Source organism: Sparus aurata, chromosome 17 (genome assembly GCF_900880675.1).
Source record: "Sparus aurata chromosome 17, fSpaAur1.1, whole genome shotgun sequence".
In the NCBI taxonomy this organism is placed as follows: domain Eukaryota; kingdom Metazoa; phylum Chordata; class Actinopteri; order Spariformes; family Sparidae; genus Sparus; species Sparus aurata.
Window position 1 is genome coordinate 9,086,087 of NC_044203.1, and position 22,451 is coordinate 9,108,537.

At 42.6% G+C, this 22,451-nt stretch overlaps 1 protein-coding gene across 4 annotated transcripts in view; it reads right to left on the minus strand.

Moving 5' to 3' along the window:
• Positions 1-22,451, minus strand: part of vps13b (vacuolar protein sorting 13 homolog B) — a 329,852-nt gene that overhangs the window by 168,590 nt on the left and 138,811 nt on the right. For all 4 annotated transcript variants that reach the window (XM_030393719.1, XM_030393722.1, XM_030393718.1 and 1 more), the window contains exon 22: positions 13,652-13,785. In XM_030393719.1, the coding sequence (XP_030249579.1) occupies positions 13,652-13,785 (134 nt within the window). The remainder of the gene's footprint in view (positions 1-13,651; positions 13,786-22,451) is intronic.

Consider the following 22,451-nt stretch of genomic DNA (forward strand, 5'->3'; position numbering starts at 1 on the left):
AAACTAACAGGTATGCCAGGCTGACCTAAAGCTCAGTTCAATCTCTCACATGCATGGGAGGCGAAGGGTCACATTTGCGGCGTGAGACTCACAAGGCTCAGCAAACTAAATTCAATTTCTATGCGTAATAGGATAGTGAAAATTTATTTTCTGTTAGGGTAGACCCGTGGAAAGGCAACTTTTCCAAGTGAAGCAAAAGGAAAGTTCTGAAATGAATTTAAAAATAGAAATGGGCACAAATAATATCTGAAAGCCAGAAGTATAATTGCAGTGTGGAATATCTGTTACACAACTTCACCCTCTGTGGGGTTTAGGGTAATGTGGAATAAAACTGCAGCAAAAGATGACAGATAGACGGCCTTTGGAAATGACTCAGGTACAACAAACAGTAAATACAGTGCAGGGTTCTGGAGGGGTTTTTTTGGAGCTTAACCATATAGACTTGGATCCAAGTTGAAGCCTACTGTTAGAAGTTCAAGAAGGGCAGGTGTGTTCATTGGTATATACGTCATTATGAAGGGTTCACTGGGGAAAAGAGGAGTCAAAAAGCCACAATTCTTTATTCCTTTTGTACAATGACATCATGTCCTGTCAAAGTGAAACTAAATCATTAAACATAACAAATAGAGTTAACCGTCGGCCGCATGGGATTGCGCTTCAGTTACCCACTAGCTCTAATAACAGATTCATTCAGGAAAAAGACGGAGGGACAATGTGAGTGTGTGTCTGTGTGTGTATTCAGGGCCAGGGTGTAACACTCGCAGCACACGCTATTAATATACTTCAAAAACAGCGGAAACACTTTTTTTTTTCCTCAATTTTGACCAGGAAATCTCTGTTGAAAAAAAGACTGAAGCCAATCAACTCCTTATGAGGCTGCACGTGCCGGGATTTAACTGTGAAAACATGCTCAGATGACATACTTACACATTCACAAAAGCGCACACACACATAAATCATATGTGTTCTTGCATGTTTCCATACATTACATGGAAACCTGAAAACACACACACACACACACAATTACAGATCATATCACCCCTTCCAACTGCAGTCATCCGTAATTAATTGCAGAATGAAAAAGTAAAACAATAAATAAATAAATAAAACCCTATGGCCTTAAGCCAAGACACCTGAATTAACACCCCCCGTCTTCTTTTCCTTCAAACAAGTGCTGCTCTGAGGGAAAAAACCCTCCCTCCATCTCTTTTTAATATCCTTGTTGAGGCTTGGCGCTGTGCTTACCACTTCCTCTGAAGGATGGCACCTGCAACAGCAATGAACTCTGTTATGCAACCCTGCTGAAGTTATAAGGTTATATCCCTGTGCATTACTGCTGGGTGTTGAATTAGTTCAGCACAACGAGCTGGCTGCTGTTTCATTTTCTCCTCCTCCTCCTCCTCTGCCTCCCGTGTTTGCCCTGAGGGTGAAATCACCACAAAAGACGTCCAAAAGCTGGGCTGATACGAGACTCCCCTTCAATATGATTTATAGAGAGTAGCGAGGATCCTGCTGTTTGGCACATAATCAGACACTGAGCAAGGACTGAGTGCGTGTTTGTACTTAAATTTTGATAGAGATGCAGTTTGCCCATTGCTGCCTTTCATCAGTACATCCTCGGTATGCAGAAAAAAACATTTATCTGGCTGGCGCAATCAGAGATGAGTGTGAGAGATTTAACAGTACACAGCCATTAGCGGAAAGAGACTAGCTAGAAATAATATAGGAATTTCTATCATGTAGCATAATATACTATTCTCAGTGTGCACACTAAAGAACGAAGGTTTCAATAAAAAGCCCCACAGGCTAAGAGAATGGGAGTGCAAGTAGTTTTTGAGTGACAGCCTGGTTATTTAGAAGGTGACCACTGCTTATCCTGAGACTTAGGCCTTGATCCCTTCCTCTTAGGCCTCCAAATGAACAAGGATCTTCTTACACTTTGATCTACAATCACTCGGAGTCTAATTCAATCTAGATCCTGGATCAGGAAGCCAGAATATGCTGTAAGGAGTAAATAAATACTACTAGAAAAGAGAGTGATGGAAAAAAAAAAAAAAAAGCTTGAATGATTTAAAAAAAACTGAAACACTTCCATTTGGACAGTTCTGTGATTAAATGGTAAGATGCCTTAAGACACATTTTTGTCCTTTGTCTATTTCTTCCTTCTCCTCCCTGCCTGGCGTCACATCACAGAGTTCTAATTATGGGATTGTTTCATTTTTTGCGGCAAGTTCCTCTCAGTTTAATTCCTGATCACTTCCCTGTGCCATCAGATAGCATTCACAATCCAGCCACATGTGTGCACCCTGTTTCAAATCTGTCTGTCTTGATACCCCCAAAAAGTCACCCTTACTTCCTCCTCTTCTGAGCAGCACTGCATGTGTATGATCTGCCTTTTGTAGCATTTCTCTCTTGAGTCTTTGTGAAGATGGTTTATCTGGTTCCAGCAGAGCAGTTTCTAATAGAGAGGAAGCTGAGGGCCAAACACACTTAGGCTTTAAAAGGCTGGGGCCATGTGGAAATGGCCTATATAACCACAGGAGGCTCTTAGGATCCGCCGTGCCTCGCCAGTAAATGACAGAACGGTGAGTTAGACGGAGGACAGCCTGTCTACTCTGAATAGCAACTTCAGCATAGAGTACATTATTCTTAGATAGTCATTCTTAGAAGTACAGTTAAATGTTTCAGAAATGAACTGAGAGATAGCAGGAGAGGTAGAAAGATATGCCTTGTCTGAAAGAGAGATCTGGAATATTAGCTATTAAAGCTAAACAACACAGATTATACACTGTGGACAGTGTTTTAAAAGATGTCTTTAAGTGCTCCGGTTGATGTGCTTTACATCAAATCTGATGTGTTTAACGTGCTGTTCATAAACCTACAGAAGGTATGAGAGAGATACCTCTTTTGACTTACCTGTCCTAACTGAGCCCATACAATAGTTTACATTATGGCTGTACTATGTAAAGATGGTATGATATGCAGTGCCTTCTTAGCACAGCTGTCTTTCTGCATAATTCTGACAGCGCTAAACACAATCTCTGTCACAGTCATCTAAGTTGGACCCAGGCAGTGAACTTCGTGTCAGAAATTTGTCCTGTGGCGCTGTGGTCAGATCCGCTGTTAGGCTCATTGTTTTCAAATCACTGCAGGGAAGAAAAACTTGGAGGCTCCAACTCTGTACAGACCTCAGCACAGCACAGCGCAAACCCTGTGGGCCAAGATCACCTCTCTGTGGAGCGACCCCACAACATGTGAAACACACACACACACACACACACACACACTTGCACACTCACGCACGTATCTCCTGACACATTTTTCCCTCATTTTCTCGACTGCACACGCACTTGAACACGCACAATAAGCAAACCACGACACACAGGAAATCACCCAGAGATAGAGGAGAGGAAATTAGAAACACCCTCCCAGCATCCCGGGTGAAAACATTTGCAACTCTGGAACAGAAAAATCTCAGCGGAGAAATCGGCAGCAAACGGAAAACATATCCCTTTGTTTTGAAAAACCTGATACCTCTCCAAATGTAATCTTCCTGTTCCTGCACCAGACGGGACACTGTGTTTCATAAGTGGCCGGTCAGATGAACAGAAGGTCCACAGAGCACAACCCCCCCCCCCCCCCCCACCTCCCTCTGGATACCCCACCCACTGTTAACCTCCTGCTACCCCTTCTTCTGCACATCCTCCTGCATTCAGCTCTGTCCAAAAACACATTTGGAATTGTGAGTGTAATAGTAAATAGAGTAAAAAACAGTGTAAATAGTGTCTCCCTGTAAATTAACGTGATTAATGTGTGTATCTGAAGATGACACTGTGCAGATGTGTGTTGTGGTTCATGGATATACACAAATTAAGTTTTTCCTGCAACCTCAGAAAGCAGCTCTCTCCTCTGATGTCTACGAGAAAGGCATCTAAGCATGATGCCTCCTGACAACAGATAGGCTAGGTCTCACCCACATGCCACCGCAAGCAATAAGCTCGTGGCCTGGCACAGCAGCACGGCCAGGCAGCCAGCCATCCCTGTGGCCCTGCATTCCTCTCTTCTAACACTGCTTACAGAAGCTGACAAGCGCTGGAGGTCTCCCTAGCTGAGGTGGAAATCTGCAAAAATAAACGCTTTAGGTGACATGAAGGCTTTGTTTGTTTCTGCTGGCCCGGCTGTTTGTGTTAGCGCGGTGGGTTAATTGCGACTTTGATCGCCGCGTTTATTGATCCAGCAGTGGCCTTAGGAGTGTGGCTGGCCTGGTCTGCCTCGGCTGCTCTCACCCCTGATCTCAAACAATCACACCTCCACTACCCCCGCACGGTGAGCCACTACAGATGGAGTCCAGGGGGTGGCCACACCAAAGGTCAATAAGGATGGAGTGTCTTAGTTTAGGTGAGAGAGACTACCTGTTAATTTGGAAAGGGGTGAATTTTGACTTGAATGGACTGGGTTTTAAGATCAGTGTGTCATGCGAATTCACGGTGCAGCCGAGAGTTTAGACAAAAGCCCGCGTATAAAAAAGACTAATGGTAAGCAGGCTGGACTGTAGTTTGTTCAGATGTAAGAAACAGGCTTGGCTTGGTTTATCTACAGTAGTGGCATGGCCAGACAATTTTTCTCTGGGCCAGCTGAAGTGAGTTGAGGTTGCTGCAATTATGTTATGCAGTATGTAATAGTTGGCCAAGTTGGATGGGATGGTGATGGCCTGCAGATGAAAAGAGCTTTTATTGGCTAACTCTGGCAAATTTTCACCACTATTGATTTACGCAGTGTGACCGAATCAAGTAGGCCAAACTGGTCTGTTCTGAACCTCAGCTGATCTGATTTGACCTATGTTTGGCACAGCTTCCCTCCTTGTCCCAAGACAAAGGGCGGATGCATGCTCCAACAATTTAACCAGATTCACCACCACCATGCTTTCCAAAACACTTCCAGAAGATCAGGGCGAAACCCACCATCATTTCTCCCTGACAATTTTTAGAACATTCCAATCCTGATATTGTAGCTGCTGTGAGTTTTTATCCTAATGAAAATCAGTTCCAGGTCTCTGGGCCTCTGAGGTTCAAGAGGTTACAGACACAAGAGAATCCTGGTAAGCACTTTTCCAGTTCAGTCCAGTGAGAGGGTCAAATATGTGTGTGCGTCTATAATAGCTGTGAGGTCATCAGTGTATTGACACAGCAGCAGATGATGGAATGGGACTCTGGCCACACATGCACATGAGCACTCCCGTCAGCATGTGCACACAGATGCACACAAACATAGTGTTCTCACCCGGTAAACAGCTAATGACACATCTACTGTCAGACTGTGCGGCCTTGATTTAGATCAGGCGATAGCAGAGAGAATCCGGAGAGAATGTACTCCCTTTCTCTCACTCTGTAATTCATGTTCGTTCATTACTTCTGCTGTATCCCCATCTCTGTTCTTCCTTCTTTCTTTCCTCCCAAACTGCTCTTTGTGTGGAGATAATTGTGGAAACTCAATGACATGAGAGACACCCTATGCCCTGCCCTTAGCATTGCCCCTCTTTCTGTTCACACAACAGCCAATCACTACCTGGCTTTCTATAAGACAACTAAGAACTGCATGCTTTAATACAAGCACTTAGAGATAAACAACAGTGTGCCGAGCACTTAGATTTTATCTCAGGTTCAGCCTGATTAAAAACAAGTTTTGTTTTGCAACAAGGCATGCTAGAACACAGATCTACAAGAGTTGAAAATTCAACGGGCAAATTATTGGCATCAAGCAAAGAAAGCAACTAAGGAGTTTGCTGAAATTACTACAATTGAGTTAAAACTGCCCAATGCATTATTAAAACCTGGAAGGATAGTGGTGAACCATCATCTTCGAGAAAGAAATGTGGTTGAAAAAAAATCTTGTATGATCGTGATCGGAGATCACTTAAATGTTTGGTGAAATCAAATTGTAAAAAATCAACAGTGTAACCAACGGCTATGTTTCATAGTGAAAGTAAGAGTATCTCATTGAGAATCTTTGGGATATGCTGGAGAGGACTTTCTGCAGCAGCCTGACTCTCCCATGATCAATACAAGATCTTGGCAATAAAATGATTGCAACTCTGAACGGCAATAAATGTTGTGACATTGCATAAGCTTATTGATGCCATGGCGAAAGTGTGCAGTTATCAAAGCTAAAGGCAGTCCAACAAAATATTAGAGTGTGTGACTCTTTTTTTGTCCGGGCAGTGTATGTGGATGTGTCTTCCACTGTTTAAGTCAAACAAGCATGACATATTTGAAAAAGAATATTAATGAATATGCAGAGGACCTGCGAGACAAAATACTGTGGAGTTTGTGGCAAGCTTTTGCTTTAGAAGGGCAATTACAGCTGAATTGAATTACTGAATTGTCCCCATTTAGGTGTCTTTTAGGGTTTTAAGGGCCTTTCCTACTTAGTGGGTAGGTTATGTGCCATATCCTTGGCTTGAACTCTTCGCTGAGATTAATCATAATAAATTAATCCTAACTTTGGACCGATCCAATACATTATCAGTATAGGGTGTCTATATAGTGATGTAATTCACTCTTCGGATATTGTCAGGGATCCACTTACAGATCCAAATTCCATCATCATAATTGGTATGCACAATAAATACTGTGTAAAAATGCATAATTTAAGCTCATAGACAAAATAAGGCACAATGTTAATCAATAACTAATTAAATAGTTGTACAAAGATAAGTGCTCATTGATGTTAATAGGTTTTCCATGTGTTGAATTCCCGGTACCGACAGGTGTTAATCTGAATGGGTCCCAGGGAAATTGAGTGGGTCCCCAATAATGTTTGTGACTTCTGCCTGATTGTAGTGTTAAACTTACACTTGATGCTATATAATTAAAATTATACTTCACATATATCGAAATACATTCAAAAACTAAACAAATAAAAAACTAATATGCCAAATCTGAAAACAGAACAATGTCAAGGGGGTCAACAATCGAAGGCCTGAAAGTCTATAAATTTGTGAGTCAGCGTGCGTTAGAAAAACAGGATCAACCAAAAAAAGTTGTAAAAAATGCACAAGGATAACATTTCACTGAGGAATTATAAATAAGGGGAACCATTATTAAGCATTAAATATATTTTTATATTAGCTGGCACACTGACGCTTGGAAGCTCATTGGATGGTGGTTAATTTATGAGAGAAGCTGCAATTTGCACCAAAATGTCAGCCCTGGTCTGACAGCGTTGCCAGCAGCCTGGCAGGAATTACGCTGTTGAAATAAAATCTGTATCCAGGATTGGCCTCATTGCAGCAGAAAGTAGCATGTCATGATTATTGAGATGATGCACAAAGACATAGATGTTAAGAAGGGTTTCTTTTGGTACTCTTCAAACATGGATTTGTTGTTCACAATGTAGCATTATCGGGGAAAAAATATGCTGCGTCCTTTGGATGCATTGATAGTGTATTTCCATTCATATTTTAATGAATAAGAGATGCAGGAAGGGTACGTAGCAACACTGCAGGGTCTCAATATTTTGTGTCCCCATATTTTTTTTTTGTTTTCCAGAGTTATCTGAGTTAGACTTACATGAGGAGCTTGGCAGGACGATACACCAGCTGTAACGTAACATGAGTCAATTGGCAACTGAGTGAGCTAGCATCCGTTGGATAACTAAAGATGTCCTTAGTTTGGAGATCTTATAGTCTTGAAAGACAGAAAATCTGGACAGAAAGATGAAAGTTAGAACAACAAGTGCTAAGTCGTACAACAGCACCAATTGGCAGAGTTTGATATCGGTGGAGATCCAAATTCAGTTAACAAGTAAAGGCAGACAGGTCAGAGAGAGTAATGAAAAATTTAAATCAGAGATCCTCAGGGCTTGAGATATGACTGTCACATTTGTTAAGTTTACCATGTCTTATCCCAATCCACAAAGAAACACAGTGTTTCAAGTGGCACAAAATTGAACTTGTATTTGCAAATCATTTGGAAACTGGTTGGATCTGACAGACAGGGAGGATGAGGTGTTGAGTGGAGGGATGATAGGATAGAGAAGGGGGGGGCAGAGGATGAAGTAATGTGCCTGCAAAAGGCGCTCCAGCCGGGGGTCAGATCCTGTTCATGGAAACCATCTGGCAAGCTCGATCTGAGCCGCACCAAACATACAGGATACATAATCCTCCTTTCTATCTCTTTCTCTCCCCTTCCTCCTTCCCTTCAAACTCCCCTTCTGCCCATTTTTTCTCCTCCCTCCTCGCATCTCAACATCCATCTCCTTTCCAACACTTTATCTTTTCTACTTCACTGAATTTTCTCCTCTTTCTCTCTCTCTCAAAAATATCCTACTCATTAATGCATGGCAGCTGCAGGGAGCAGTGTTACTTCATTTTTCCATGGCAACGGTCTCTCTGTTTCAGCAGATCCCATTTCAGTTTTGGTAGCAACGTTCTTCTTTGCCAGCGCTGAACACATTAATGTGTTAAATAGAAGGAATTATTGCAGAATTCCTGAAATAGAATCACCTACCTGATCACTTGCAATTATTATCAGGGCCCAGAGAGAACATGGGTGTCCTCTGGGAGAACCGGAAGGCGAGAAGGGGAGATGACAGGATGGAAAGGGGTAAGGGTATGGGGGCTGACAGAGGCAGGAAATAAGCCGGGACAGAAACCCAGGGGATAGAGAAGGACACAAAAGGTGAGGACACGGGAGGCAAACTGAGGAGTTTAGTAGTAGTTGGACTGCATGCAGAGAGTAACACAATGAGCTGGAGTGAGAGAAGGAAGTAAAAGTTCAAAATGCTAAGGCGGAGGGCAGGTGGCCATCATAAGATGTGCCAGGCTACTCTGGCCAGGGTGACAACTGCAGCACGGCCCATCAGCCCTAATGTGAAGCGACTACTAAAATAACACCACCTACACATGTTATAGCCCTGCATGACCAAAAACTTAGCTTCCTCCACTGGGAAATCACACACGCTCTCTCTTTCCCTCATTGTGGGCATGACACAGATGATCTGTGCTGTACGTAATGCCAAGGAGACACCATCTTGGGCCTAAGGGGCTCAGTTTGGATGGTATGTCCCTCTGATCTCACCATGGCTGTTGCAATGGTATGACAAAGAATTTGGCTCTTTCAATCTTTGTCAATGTCTTTTCTACCACATCCACATCTGTCTGTCTCTCAGGCCTTTTCCTCACATAAAGATATTTTCTAAATGTATGTTTTCCACCTCTGTTTCAAACGAAAACCCTGTCAACATGACTTTTGTTTTTACAAGTATCTTCCTACACACGAGAACATAAAAACTCAAAAGAAGCATGTCGTGCCAGTAGGTGGTGATCGAGGCTATATCAGCAAATACCAGAGAAGAACACTCATGAACATGCGCAGTGATCTTATCACTCGATATATCATTTTAAGTATTTATATCAACAAAATCACCTATGACATCAAATGACCCTTGACCAGGTATAACTACCGGTGTCATTAGCCTGATCATTCCCTTATGACCATCTCGATTATGCAGTTGAACTGCTGTAGTAGCACTGAGTTGCATCATCTGACATTAAGTTCACTGAGAGCTTGTTGCGTGAAGTCTCGTAATCACATCGGTTGGGGTTGCAGATTGCTCACAGTTAGCAAAGCGCTCTCACTCAGGCTATTAATGGCACTACCTGCAGTGATCTTCCAACAGCAGAAAAAATATATATGCATCTCTCCTTTCTTCATTGAAAATTAAAAACTCAGGATTGCCTAGACTTTCTTGTTAATCTATGTTCTGTCTTTTTCTTCATGTCAACAGATGACACACACACACAGTCCAGGTTCATAGAGCAAAATAGTTTAGCGTGACCCCTTGCTGATAAAGCCTGAGTTTATTTCCTCAGCTTTAATCTTGCTACTTGAATGTCCAAGATGTGTTACAGTGACATTACTGCGTGCACTGAAATGTTAAAACAACAGCCTCTCTAATCATAAAATTGTGCGTTGTGAACTGGCCTGCGTAGGCGCATCTTACTATCTGAATAGTGCTTCCTTTAGATAGCAGTCCATCATTAATCGGCCTGACCAGACTTTATCTTAAGACTAACACGCGCACAAGTTGGCGTGGGAGCATTTGCCTTTATTTGTTTCATCCCTTATTCGGTAGGTACTTGGGATTTCTTGTGACACTGTTGTCACAAGTCATCCAGTGATAGGCACTGGCTCTGGCAGTCAGGAAGGATGAAACAGAACGGAAGTTACGGATGTCACCACGGTTCAAGGCCTCAGTTCATTATTCCTGTGGATGTCAAAATGAATCAACTACTGTTTAAAACTGTGGGAAGCCCTTTATGTCCAAGCAGTGATTCACACAGCTTTATGTGTAAACTGAGCCATTTCTCTTTGAGCCAGCCGCCTAGTCTGTTTTCAACATTAGTTGCTTGTCCTTCTTTATCATCGACAGCTTCTTGAGGAGACTAAATGAAGTTCTTTGATGGCTTTGGGTGGATTACAAATAATGTTATGGCTGTTTTTGTTGCAGGGTGAATATCGCTGATCATTCATATTGGGGTAACAGGAGAAGAGGGTCTTACATACTGAAATAGAAAGGAATGTACTGGATTTCAATTCATAGAGGAACCATGGCTCTGAATCATTTCTGGGGTTTGGTTGCAGCACTCAGCTACAGATAGAGCATGACACTCATGGATTCAGATAATAATCTGTGCCCTAACCATGCATGACGGGACATCACCAGGAATCAATGCTAACTGTATCTGTCATTGAAAAAGACAAGTATGGTGTAAAGAATGACTTTGGAGCAGAAAGCTACAAATAGAAACAGTGCATGTTCTGCTTTTTCCAGCTGTTATTCTGGTTTTAGACTTTGAGTGGGATATGTGTCTAAGACATTACATAAGCTATATTAAAGTATAGGGTCACACTGTAATGAAATGCCGAGTGCAGTGGGACAGAATTGCTTGCACAGATTTTTGAGGCTAAGCTGTTCCTTGAGGTAAGATAAGGGATGATCTTGAACAACTTCACTGCGCGATCCAAACGTGTGATACTAAAATAAAAAAATAAAGTTTAATTCCCATTGTCCTTTGCTATTTGAGAACTGCAGACACCAGTGGAACAAATGACAGTAAGATGAAAATAAGAACCTCATGTTACCGCAACGTTTCCTTTCTCCATAATCATTATTTTCTTACCTACTCCTATTGAAATGAGCCCACAGTCTAGCATCTCTGAAAGACCTGTACCTCCATTGCCTCCTGCAAATTTGTAGCAAAGAACGTATGACACAGTGACAAAGCATCATGACTGCATGTGAGACCAGAACTAAGATTTTTTAAAACCAATTTACACAATCTCCAGCTATCACGTGTCCCTATTCTGTTTAAACAGCCTTAAGTGGTCTCAGCAGCCGTAGAATAATAAATACTTTTGTAGCATTCTCTCCCCCAAACTCGTTCCCCCACCTTTCCTCGTAGTCGTCGCTCTACTGTAAAAAAAAAAACAAAAAACGAGAAAGCCCCACATGCCAAATTGGGCACATGTGCAGCAGAAGTGAGAACCATTAGGTATTCTGTTTACACCACACTAAAATAAATGGAGTGGTTTAAGTTTGGGGATATCCAAGGCCTGGGGTACCAGCTGTCGGGTCTTTCGGTTTGGTCCGCTTCCACTCCCATGTCAACAGGACAGACTGTTTCCTAATTACTGCTGTAGTATGTGGTGTGGTCCCAGTCGCACAGCCGAAGGGGACAGAGAAAAGTGGAGGCAATGACGGGCTCAGCAAACTATTAGAGGGTTGAGTTAACTTTTGTGGAAGAACTGTAAACAGCTCAACGGGCTGACATGGGACCTGGGCTTTGGAGCATTATTTTAATTAACATGCGTCATGCTTTCTTTCATGTTTGACTGACACCAGTTTGTGTGGTCCTAGCAACAAGAATTAAGACGAATTAAAAATTGTTGTTGGACTTCTGCATTACTGGGTATTGTTTAAATTCACACAGAAATGTGCCTATGAGCCATATTCCAATGAAAGAATGATTTAGTTTACCTGCTCTTCTCTGCTGCCATGAACAAACTTGTTGAGATAAAACTTCTGTGATGGCACAAAAGTTAGAACAATAGAATCCAGTGAAGTTATGATCTGTGAGATGATATTCTGTTGACATCACTAGTCTGAATCTGACTATGTGCCGACAGAAAAAACCAACAGTAAAAGACTACTTCCATGGTGCAGTGATCTGTAGGATATCTAAGACATTCTGATCAGGTCTCTCATCATGAGAACATGAACCTAACTGATGTATTTTAACACAGTTCGGATGTTTACTGGGGCCAAACCAAAAACCAGGATATTTAGATAACAAAAATACAAAATTAATACTCTGGGTAAATGTGGTCACCATCTTCACAGTAATGTTTGCACACTGAGGACCAGCAGTAATAAATGAACCTAACACACTAGACAACACAAAAGACGTCCATATGCCCCAATCAGTAACGTACCACTTGAGCACTATGTGCGTAGACACACACACATGTGCATACACCATGACGTCCCGTTCCTGCATCAATTGGAGCCCTGTCAGGGAGTTGTCAGCACTTCCTGATGCACTTCAGATGGAGCTGGTTGTGATGTGGGCTCTGCTAACTGGTGCAGTCAAGATGCAGTGAGCAGCCACACAATGGGAGCACTTAACTATCCAGTTAGACACTTAAACAGACGGACAGGGACATCCACCAAGCCAGCCAGTCAACCAGAAAGTCAGTCCGCCTCAAAGGCACATGAGACGTTACGTATGTATCCGTATGTAGAACAGGCTAATGGGCTAACAGCTAACAGAGGTCCCTGGAAGCCACATGGCCACAACCACAGAGAGAGCTTAAGCTGCGCCGGGCTAAGCTAAACCTCAGTGCTTTAAAATAACAAAGGAGAGAGAGAGGAGGACAGGGAGAGGGGTTTATGGTCCCCAAAGTAGATATGAGACTGTGTATAGCTGCTCTTGGACGTGTCAATAACTTCTGTTTAAAGTCAAGTCAAAGAGCAATAAGTTGGTACCCATGCTGTTGCTTGAACCCCAAAGTTGAAGATCGGTACATAATAAGAGGCCAAGACATTTAGACCTTGTTTAAATTTGTTTTTAAAATGTGTCTTTGGCGATTTGATCACAAGGACAGGACTAAACAAGTGTTAATGACCACCGAGGCGCATTGTGAACCGATCACTCAAACCATTTGCTGAGGTAGTTGGGGACACATCTGACCACATACACTAATCCATCCTGAAGTGGCCCAAGCAGGAAAATACATCATCATCATCATCTGGACTTGATGTTTTGGGGTTTTTTTGTCGGTGAAAGCAAAAATGAATAGGTGCCTCCAAATCTCAACAGTTGGAATAGACCATGTGTGTTTTAGTTCCTGAAATATTATTGTATCCTTAGCTAGCCCGTGTGTTGGAGTGGGTGATATGGCCAAAATCACTTCAGTACATTATATTATCATACCCCCAACAGGACTAAATGCAGTCTTGCATATCGTTGACTTATTAACAACATCAAAGGACTGAAGTTGAAATTCAGCCCAGTAGAGGACATGGGTATCTTATATCCATGCTTCTATACACAAGTGCAACAATAATGGTAGAGAGTACAATTCAGCACCTGTAGAGTAAGGCGTTTAACAGCATCCCAGGCATGGGCGATTAGCTCTTTCATCCTCTCCTCTGAGGTTGTCCATGACTCCTCTGCTGTGGTGTCAGGCATCACCTTCATTGGGATGGACAGGGGACGCGATTCTGGGAAAGGAGAAAGGTGAAAAAAAAAATCAAAATGCATTAGATTCATACATAGTTTTAAAACAGCTTTTCTTCAACAATCAGTCGTGTTCTGGTTTAGTCTCATTTTTCAGTTCCATGTCTACCACGTATTAATGCAAATTCCATTTTAAACTTTTGTTCCTGTTAATAAAAGTAACTGCTTTACCTCAGGAGTACTGTAGCACCCTGTAACACATTATATAAACTCAATATGTGGTCAGTGAGACAATGTACTGTCCTGCATTCATCCTTAATTTAACTCTGTTTTTTTCATTTACTGTACAGTATCATGTTATATGATGTTTAAGTGACACTTCATTGAGGTGATGTAATGTTGGCACTCAGATTTCTTGTCTCCTACAGAGAGGAGACTATGAGAACTGAGAGAACGCATGCATGCACACACACAAGCACACAGTCCTAGACATGAAATGTCCCTCTGTGGTCCAGACGAAGGCCGATTGTCTGTGCTGACACTCATGGCAACAGCCAAGCACACAAATCACACAGCAACAAGCCCCCACTAGCCTTTGCGCTGACCGTATGAGCTTGAAGGTCCACACACACCCTCAGAGTTCAAGAGACAGTTCTTGTGTGAGAAGGCAGACAGATAAAGGAGAAACTCAGTGTAAGAGAGAGTTGCAGGAGCAGAAACAGACGGAGACGGAACACGCATTCAACCAGGTTAGCCTGCGGTCTGTGGATGTTAAAGCCATCAGAGGTGAGGGAAAGGGGGTCTCTCTGAAGACACATTAAGACATATTCCATGATTTAAAGGTCTGCCTTGCTCAGCAGGCCTATCCCACAGTCATGAAACAGCGGTGATGTCACAGCATCACCGTGCCTCCTCATACGCAATTCCCCCAAATATCACTAAAACAGCCAAATTAATTGCCATGGCAACACAAGTGTGTTGCCGGGGGAATGGGGGAAAAGGATGGTTACTCACCCTGGTTTGTGGCTGCCATGGCAACCTGCCTAAAACGTGTGGCTGGAAGCGTGTGTGTGTATGTGTGTATGTACAGCTGAGTGTCTAAGGTTACAGGTGCAAGTGTGTAAAGTGTGTGTGTGTGTGTGTGTGTGTGTGTGTGTGTGTGTGTGTGTGTGTGTGTGTGTGTGTGTGCGTGTGTGTGTGTGTGGAAGAAAGCAGAAAGCAGACTGAAGTCCGAGATCATCATGTCTGGACTCTCTTACAGTATTTTCTCACACTCAGCAGCATCCAGGTGCCTCTGGCATTCAGAGACAATGACACGGACTATATTTGTCATGATGCATACAATCAGTATTACATCACTACATATCAAGCACAGTACTTTGACCACACTGTACATTTTGTACATTTAACCATCCATATCATATTTACCTCCACATTCATTCTTGCTCCTCAGCTACATTGTTTATGTGAGCCTCGTACACAACCAATGCCAATGTTCAGAGACTTTATACAGTCACAGATGGCAAAAATTGACTTTGACAGGACAGATTGTGTTTCATGGAATGTCTTTCATTGAGTAATGTTTAAAGAGTGCTGCATAAACCACTGTGATATCACTACGTTGTCAATAGTTTTGTTGTAGGGGGCTGTGTGTGTGTTGGAGTATTCCTGTCACACTGCATTAGAGAACAGTTTCCTGTTCAGCTCTGCAGGGGATCCATGTAGACATGACAGAGCTCTGTGGCTGCTGCTGCCTGTCATGTGGCCTAGCTGTCTAGACTGAGGAGCCTTTACTCCTGGGACTGGGCATGCTGTGTGCAAATATTCATTTCTGTGTCTGTGTGTTCATTTGTAGAGCAGGCTGCGACAATATTGTGTTAATGCATATGCACACAAACTAGTGTGTATTCGATAGTGTGGGTGTGTATGTTTTTAAGTCCACTGGTGGTTATCACTGGCAATACCACAGTCTCACTACTTACGTCAGAGTCCTGGTTATCCCCCCCCCCCCCCTCCGAGAATACATCCTTGCCCAACCAAACAGTGCCTCACCACATCGGAAAATAAAACGCAAACATATATCCACACACATTGCCCTGACAACACACAACAGAAAAAAAAACACTAAAACAGACCCCAAAATGAGTTAACACCCTCACCAATCATCATTGATGAATTCCTAAAACAAACAGAGACCACCCTTCTGAGCTTCACAAACATCATTCCTGGTAACACACTCACAGGCCCATGTCCTTCCAATTTACCAAAATAATCTATTACACACCAGTGTTAGCATGAGGGTGGAGCAGACCCTGCGTGTCTTGAAGTTGGACGCTATGCACAATTACGAATATGCAAGCTTGAATGAGTAGGTATAGAGTGTGCAACAATCAGCATGCACTCACATAATTCTGCGTAGCTAACTTTACATTACACAACATGTATTCAGTATTAATACATGTGTACTGTACCATCAGTCACACACATGTCAGGTTAGAGGCTGAAATTACACCATGAGCAGATGCAGCAATTACAATTAAATTCAGCTTATACCCCAACACCCCCCCATTACACACTGACCTTCTACTAAAGTACCTTCACAGCTCCAATCATTACCACCTTCAAAAATGTAATCTGAGTCATGTTCTAGAGGAACCAATCACTCTTGTAAAGACTATTACTTTTTGGCCAGGGCTCAAAGGTGGTACTGGCTGTAGTTTTCATCTAGAAACTGGTTACTGCCCTACAGCTTTAGACCTTATGGCTAACCTTTACCTGAAATCTTTTTTTTTTTGACTTTGGGGGTAGGCCAAACTGTGAAAGTCCTTCCCCAGAGAGAGTCTGTTAGGCTAATCACAATATGTGCTAAAGTAAAGCATAGGCAGTAACAATGCAGGGCCAGTCTGCATGCAACTCCCTGCTTTGTTTTAAATACCATTCCAGGACTCTGTTTGTTAATCCTGGGGTCATTATTTGGAATGAAACTGCCATATCTTGTTATAGTGACTTGGCGCCCGCTATTTCTTCAGGGAGTGGATTGAGAAAAAGAGAGAGGCAGGCAGGGACAGAGAATGAGAAAGACAGAGAGAGAACACAAGAGGTCTAAATTCAAATGAAAGAGAAATATGACAGGAGCGCCCGAAGCTCTTAAACCTGCCCAGGCCTAACAAGTCCTGAGGGTCCTTTTAAAGTGGGGTTATTCCCCCTGTCTCGTGCCATCTCAGCCATGTCCTCATTTTCACCCTCTGTTAGGCCATTAGGCTAATATCTTATTGGCCAAACTCTGACCGTACACCCTGCGCCTCTCCTTCCCTCCTCCGTTTAGGTCTCATTCTCTCCAACCACTCCCTCTGTCTTTCCCTCTTAGTGTTCAGCTGGTGTGTGGAGCTGCCAGTCCAGTCCCCCTATAAACATTCTAGTGTTCTGACGGTGGTTATTCACCCTCTTTAACAGCTCCATCACATCTCCCAGCAAGTGAAAGGCCCGGGTCTTTGAAGCCCACCGCCTGAGCATGTGTCAAGTGATCAGAGAAAAAGGCAGTGACCAGTGCCCCATTACGACACGTTGACTGTAAGGCGAGAAACAAATCAGTGTTGCCTCACTTCGTGATGTACAACACAACGTGCGGCTGCGGCAGAGTAACACTGCTGTAAAAATGTATGAGGGCGCGTGGTGTGGCGAGTGTAAATGGCACACGATACAAATATACGATTTCTGACTGACAACTGAAAAACACGCACAAAAATTCATTCTGACACACTCACAGTCACACCACACTAACATCATAACATCGGCAGTGAAATTTCCACTACAGATTTAACAGTCTTCATAACAATGGCACGAAGTATCTGTATGTCCTTCTCAAGTGGTTGAGCAAGTCAACCATAAAAACAGATCTCAGCATTTCCCCATGCCGCCCGCTATCTTTCTGGTATGTTCCCTATTACAAATGGTTTACAGTGAGTTGAAGTGTTGTATATTCTGCTACAGCTGCGTGCAGAGGCAGCAATAGGGCTCTTTAATAAACCTGCCCGCCTATTTGTTTTGGATGCAAATCGGTGTTTATTTAAATATTTACGCGACTCCATTTGTTATGGCGTTATTGAAGCCGCCATTAAAAAGCGGTGGTGCAGCCAGGCTGACTGAACGGGCGAGGAATTGGGGTGAGAATGTGGCCAGATGACTCAATGCTTTAGGGGTATCAATCTTACCCATTTTATTTCTACTAGTCTATACACGCTGCATCCATATACACACACTGCATGAGAGCATTTTCTGCCAGCTGTGCTTTAAGAAGTGCCCTTAACAGTCAAGGTAAATGTGGAGATAAGACTATGTGGAGTACACAGGAAGGAAAGTGAGAAGAGGATCACACACATATCCTTGCAATCGTCATCACTTTTATCATCATCATCATCATCAGAGTGAGAGGAGAGGAGAGGAGAGGAGAGGAGAGCTTCTACCAGCCAGACCATGACACAACACGCAAAGAATGAAAGCAAAATGACTCGTCTTCTCAGAGTGACACCAAGAGCCCTTGAAACGTCCCTTGTGAAGTCATCTCACCCGGTTTTAAATCCCCCTCCCGTTCCTCTGTCATCTGAACCGAACCCCCTCCAGCGCGCACACTAATCCACACTACGTCTGAGGAACCGCGACTCAGCAGCAACTTCCCCCTCTGCTCCTCTCACTTCAACCTCGAAAACCACAGCCAACATCCACAAGGCCTAATACCCTTATCATTCATGGAAGCAGAAAAGGGATACATAAGGACAAATCTATTCCCTACAGAATGAAAGTCAGCGAGAGGTTTGCATGGGCTCATCATTGTGCAGAGGCCAAGGCCTTTCAAATCTAGCGAGCAGGGTCCTGCACAGACTACAACCATTCTTCTCAGAGGGGGGGCTCCTATCTCATTATTCCTTCTTTTTCTTGTTTTCTTTCCCTACTCCAACCATCATTACCTTGATAAATTATTGACTTTACCAGAAAAATTAAACTATATAAATAACTCCACAATGAAAATATTATCCCCTTCTGAAAAGTGCACAGCAGCCAATAAAAACCTGCCTGACTTCCATCAGGCTACTTGGGTTTGGGCTATAGTTATGTGTGACTGTGTAGTTCTGCCTGAAGTCCTCTCATCAGTTCTCTCTTTTATATATGTATATATACGTTTCTCTCTCCGAAATATATTAATCTATGTCTGTCCAACCATGAAACCTGGAGTTTCTTTTCTGTTCCCAACACCCCCCCCCTTCTTTTTTTTTCTTTTACCGACACACTACGGTTAAAATCACAGAAAAGTCATCAGTATAGGAAAGTTTTGTGAGGCCCACAGCCCTGACCACCACCAGATATTGTCTTCTACATTGAGATTTAGAGCATGAACAATACAAATGTTTTCATTTCTCTATTTCTCTCTCTAGTCCTCCCAGTAAACAGGAAAATTACATCTAATCCCATCAACCAGACCACTAGCAGAAAGGAACTAAGACAACAGTTCTCGTTCCAACCTTTAGGAAGTGCAGCCAGATCGCAGGATACGTTTCTCAGCACAAGATGTATGTTCTCAGAGCGCCAACGACTAATTTTAGGATTGAAAAAGAAAGCCAGTGAGATCATTACTCTGGTAGATGTTAGAGAACAATGAGAAGCTCGGGACTTGGGAGGCTCTCGATCAAAAACGCAGTGCTGCTGCCAACAAGAACATTCATTAGGGACAAATAAAGAAAATACTTAGAGGCTAGTTTTATGTGAACCAATTTGTGGTGTAATTGTGCGGGCAGACAGAAATCGACCTCAAACTGAGGAGAAACAACTTGTTTTCAAAGTCGTCGTTCCACGGCCTTTCTTATAAAGGGTAATTACACAAAAACAACCGTTAACACTTCTGTGATGATGTTACTAAGCAACATTCAAACAAACCTGCGATGTGAGTTAAATGACTCGCCTTGTGTTAAGTATTTAAGAAAGTCAAAAACCTCTGTAGTCTGTCCACCAGAATATTTAGTCGATCATATACTGTGACCAGTAACATAAAGCCTAATTGACTGAGAAGAAATGAGCTATCCTATAAGCCAACCACAGCAATACAATTACAAAAAAGGAGAATTCGGAAAAACAGCTTATATATGTACACAGTATATGTTGTTTTAAAAAACTAACCACCTATTTAAGCAGAAATGTGATTCCTTCTGTGAGCAGACCTGTGTGTGTTTAGTAACATGGAAAATATCTATAATATATTTTACTATATGCTTTGTGTCTCTGTCATCCGTAGGAACTGGATTTGGTCCAATTCAGTCAATGGTGGTTCTGAAAGTCGGTGTCTTGTAACACGTACCCTGTATATTTAACATGCGCAATGACCAAAACCAGAAAGGAAGAGAGACAGAGTGAAATAATTTGTTGCCAAATGGGGCTGAGTGGATATGTGCCCTGAGATTTGAGCTGGGCAGCCACACAGCCCCAGTATGATATCACCTTGCCCTCAGCGCTTTCTGGGGAAATGATCTGCAGTGAGCTGGCTCTGTGTGTCTCTGTACATTTGCCTACACATTAACAGGCACCTTACAAAAGCCTGCAGGAAAGTCCCTCTTGATTACTACGAAACTGTAGCTAGGCTGAATGTGGTAACAAAACAACATAACACTCTCTTTACATCATAAAAGTGCCAGGCATGCATTCAAATGGCCAATTGAAAGCAGGGACATCTAGCTAGTGCAATTGTTCTGAGGAGTCTTTGAACTGCTAAAAACTCTGAAAATGATTTTCTTCCAGCGGATTAGGATTTTTACTGTGATTCCCTGAGGTGATTTTGGTAGGGAAATCACTAGCTCCGCTGGAAAACTATGATAATCAATAGGCATAGGAAAAATGACTCCCACCAGTTCATAATCAGGCGAAACAAAACACAGCCCTATATCAATATTCCATATATCCAGCACATTGGGTCAATTAATCTTATAACAGTATTTCAAACAACCACACTCTGGACATATAAACTGTTCACTTAAATTGTTGAATTGACCACTTTAATATGTGGTTAGAGTACACATCGTGGGCCTCAGTGTGCCTCAGGGGAAGGAGTATGTTTCCTGGAGAAAATCTTGACTTAAACATCTAAAGGAACCTCTTGAAAAATAGAACCTGTTTTTTTTTTTTCAGTGTGTTTCAATAAGGGTGAGGTGAATAATAGAGACTTTAAAAACAAATGTGTAACTTGTTTGAAGGTTATCCCACGCAGGACTTGTTGCTGCTGTTTGTAAATACACTATTCAAAGTTGATGCCGCCTCCCCGGCTCAACAGGCGAGACTGAAGAGAGACTGGTTGCGGAGTACGGATTTTCGAGTATTTACACTATCGCTCAGAAGATTATACCTAACCAAATTATCACCTATTGTACTGGATATCACTAGCTCACAACATAAATTACAAACGTATTTGGCCCTAAACAGACCCCTGGCAGACTACCCACCCACAAGAACTAATAAGAACCTGAGACAGACCTTAACAATGTTCAGAAGAAACCATAGCCTGGCAGTAGAGAAGGGCAGACACAAGCAGACCTGGCTGACCTAAGATAACATGCTGCGCTGTTATTATAATCTGGGAGTTGTAGAGACGGTATTAAACTTCTTAAGAGGTACTGGCATCATCCTGTCCACTGTTTGTCTCTCTGCTCTACCTGTGTGTATGTGTGTAGAACAGAGGAGAAAGACAGAGACAGCGATATAACCTGTTGCTTCATTTAGATAGAGTTCCGACCTCATGCTGTTATTGGCTAGGGGCTATACACCTATTGCCCAAAGGCTGACACCCAGAAACATACAAAGAAAATACAGGGCATGATCTGCTGATACGGACACTGCCGCATACTCCTAGCGGGTCACAAGTGAAGACTGAGAGAGATTAGTTTTGTATGAGTCTACACATTGTTCTTTTTGTTTTAAGGAAAATCCTACATAGTATAACTTCACTATCAGCTGCTCCTCACAAAGTGACTCAATTGAAACCCCAAAGGGAGTATCCAGGATTGCAGCACCATGCTTATGTTCCGAACATTTAGGGAATAAATATTTGAGCTGCACACTTGTGGTCAATTAATTTACAAAGAATACGTTCTCCTGAAGGTCAACCGAGCAGCAGCACCAGTGGCAGCGCAGTTGAGTGGTTGTCCCAGTCTTATGTGTTTATTCCCCATGCATCCCTGTGAATGGCGGTCTTAACATGTGTCAACTCCAACTGGCAAACAACCTGCACATCTCTCCTCTGTATATATAAATATGAAATCTAGATCTAGATTATGAAAAATCCACCAGATGACTCGCTGCCCCTAAATGGCTTTAGAGATGAAATGCATCCTGCTGACAAAAAAAAGCAGAAGACAGTTTTATGTCCAGCTAATAGTCAACAAAGTATAAACCCCAAAGGAAACATGATAAACGAATAATGACGCTGGATTGATGGACTGACCCTGGCCTCTGTTTTTTTAAATATTTAAACATTACAGCTAGACAAGAGTTAGCTCCCAACATCTCCCCCCAGTTTAAACATCTAGCTCCTTATTCACAGTGTGCTCCACACATGGTAAAGCAATTAATAAATCATCTTCAGAGAGCCTTACTCCAATCATAACATGTTAGATGTCAGCAGCTCTTCTCATGAGGTGACTTGACAACCCACCAACAGATTCTACATATGTTA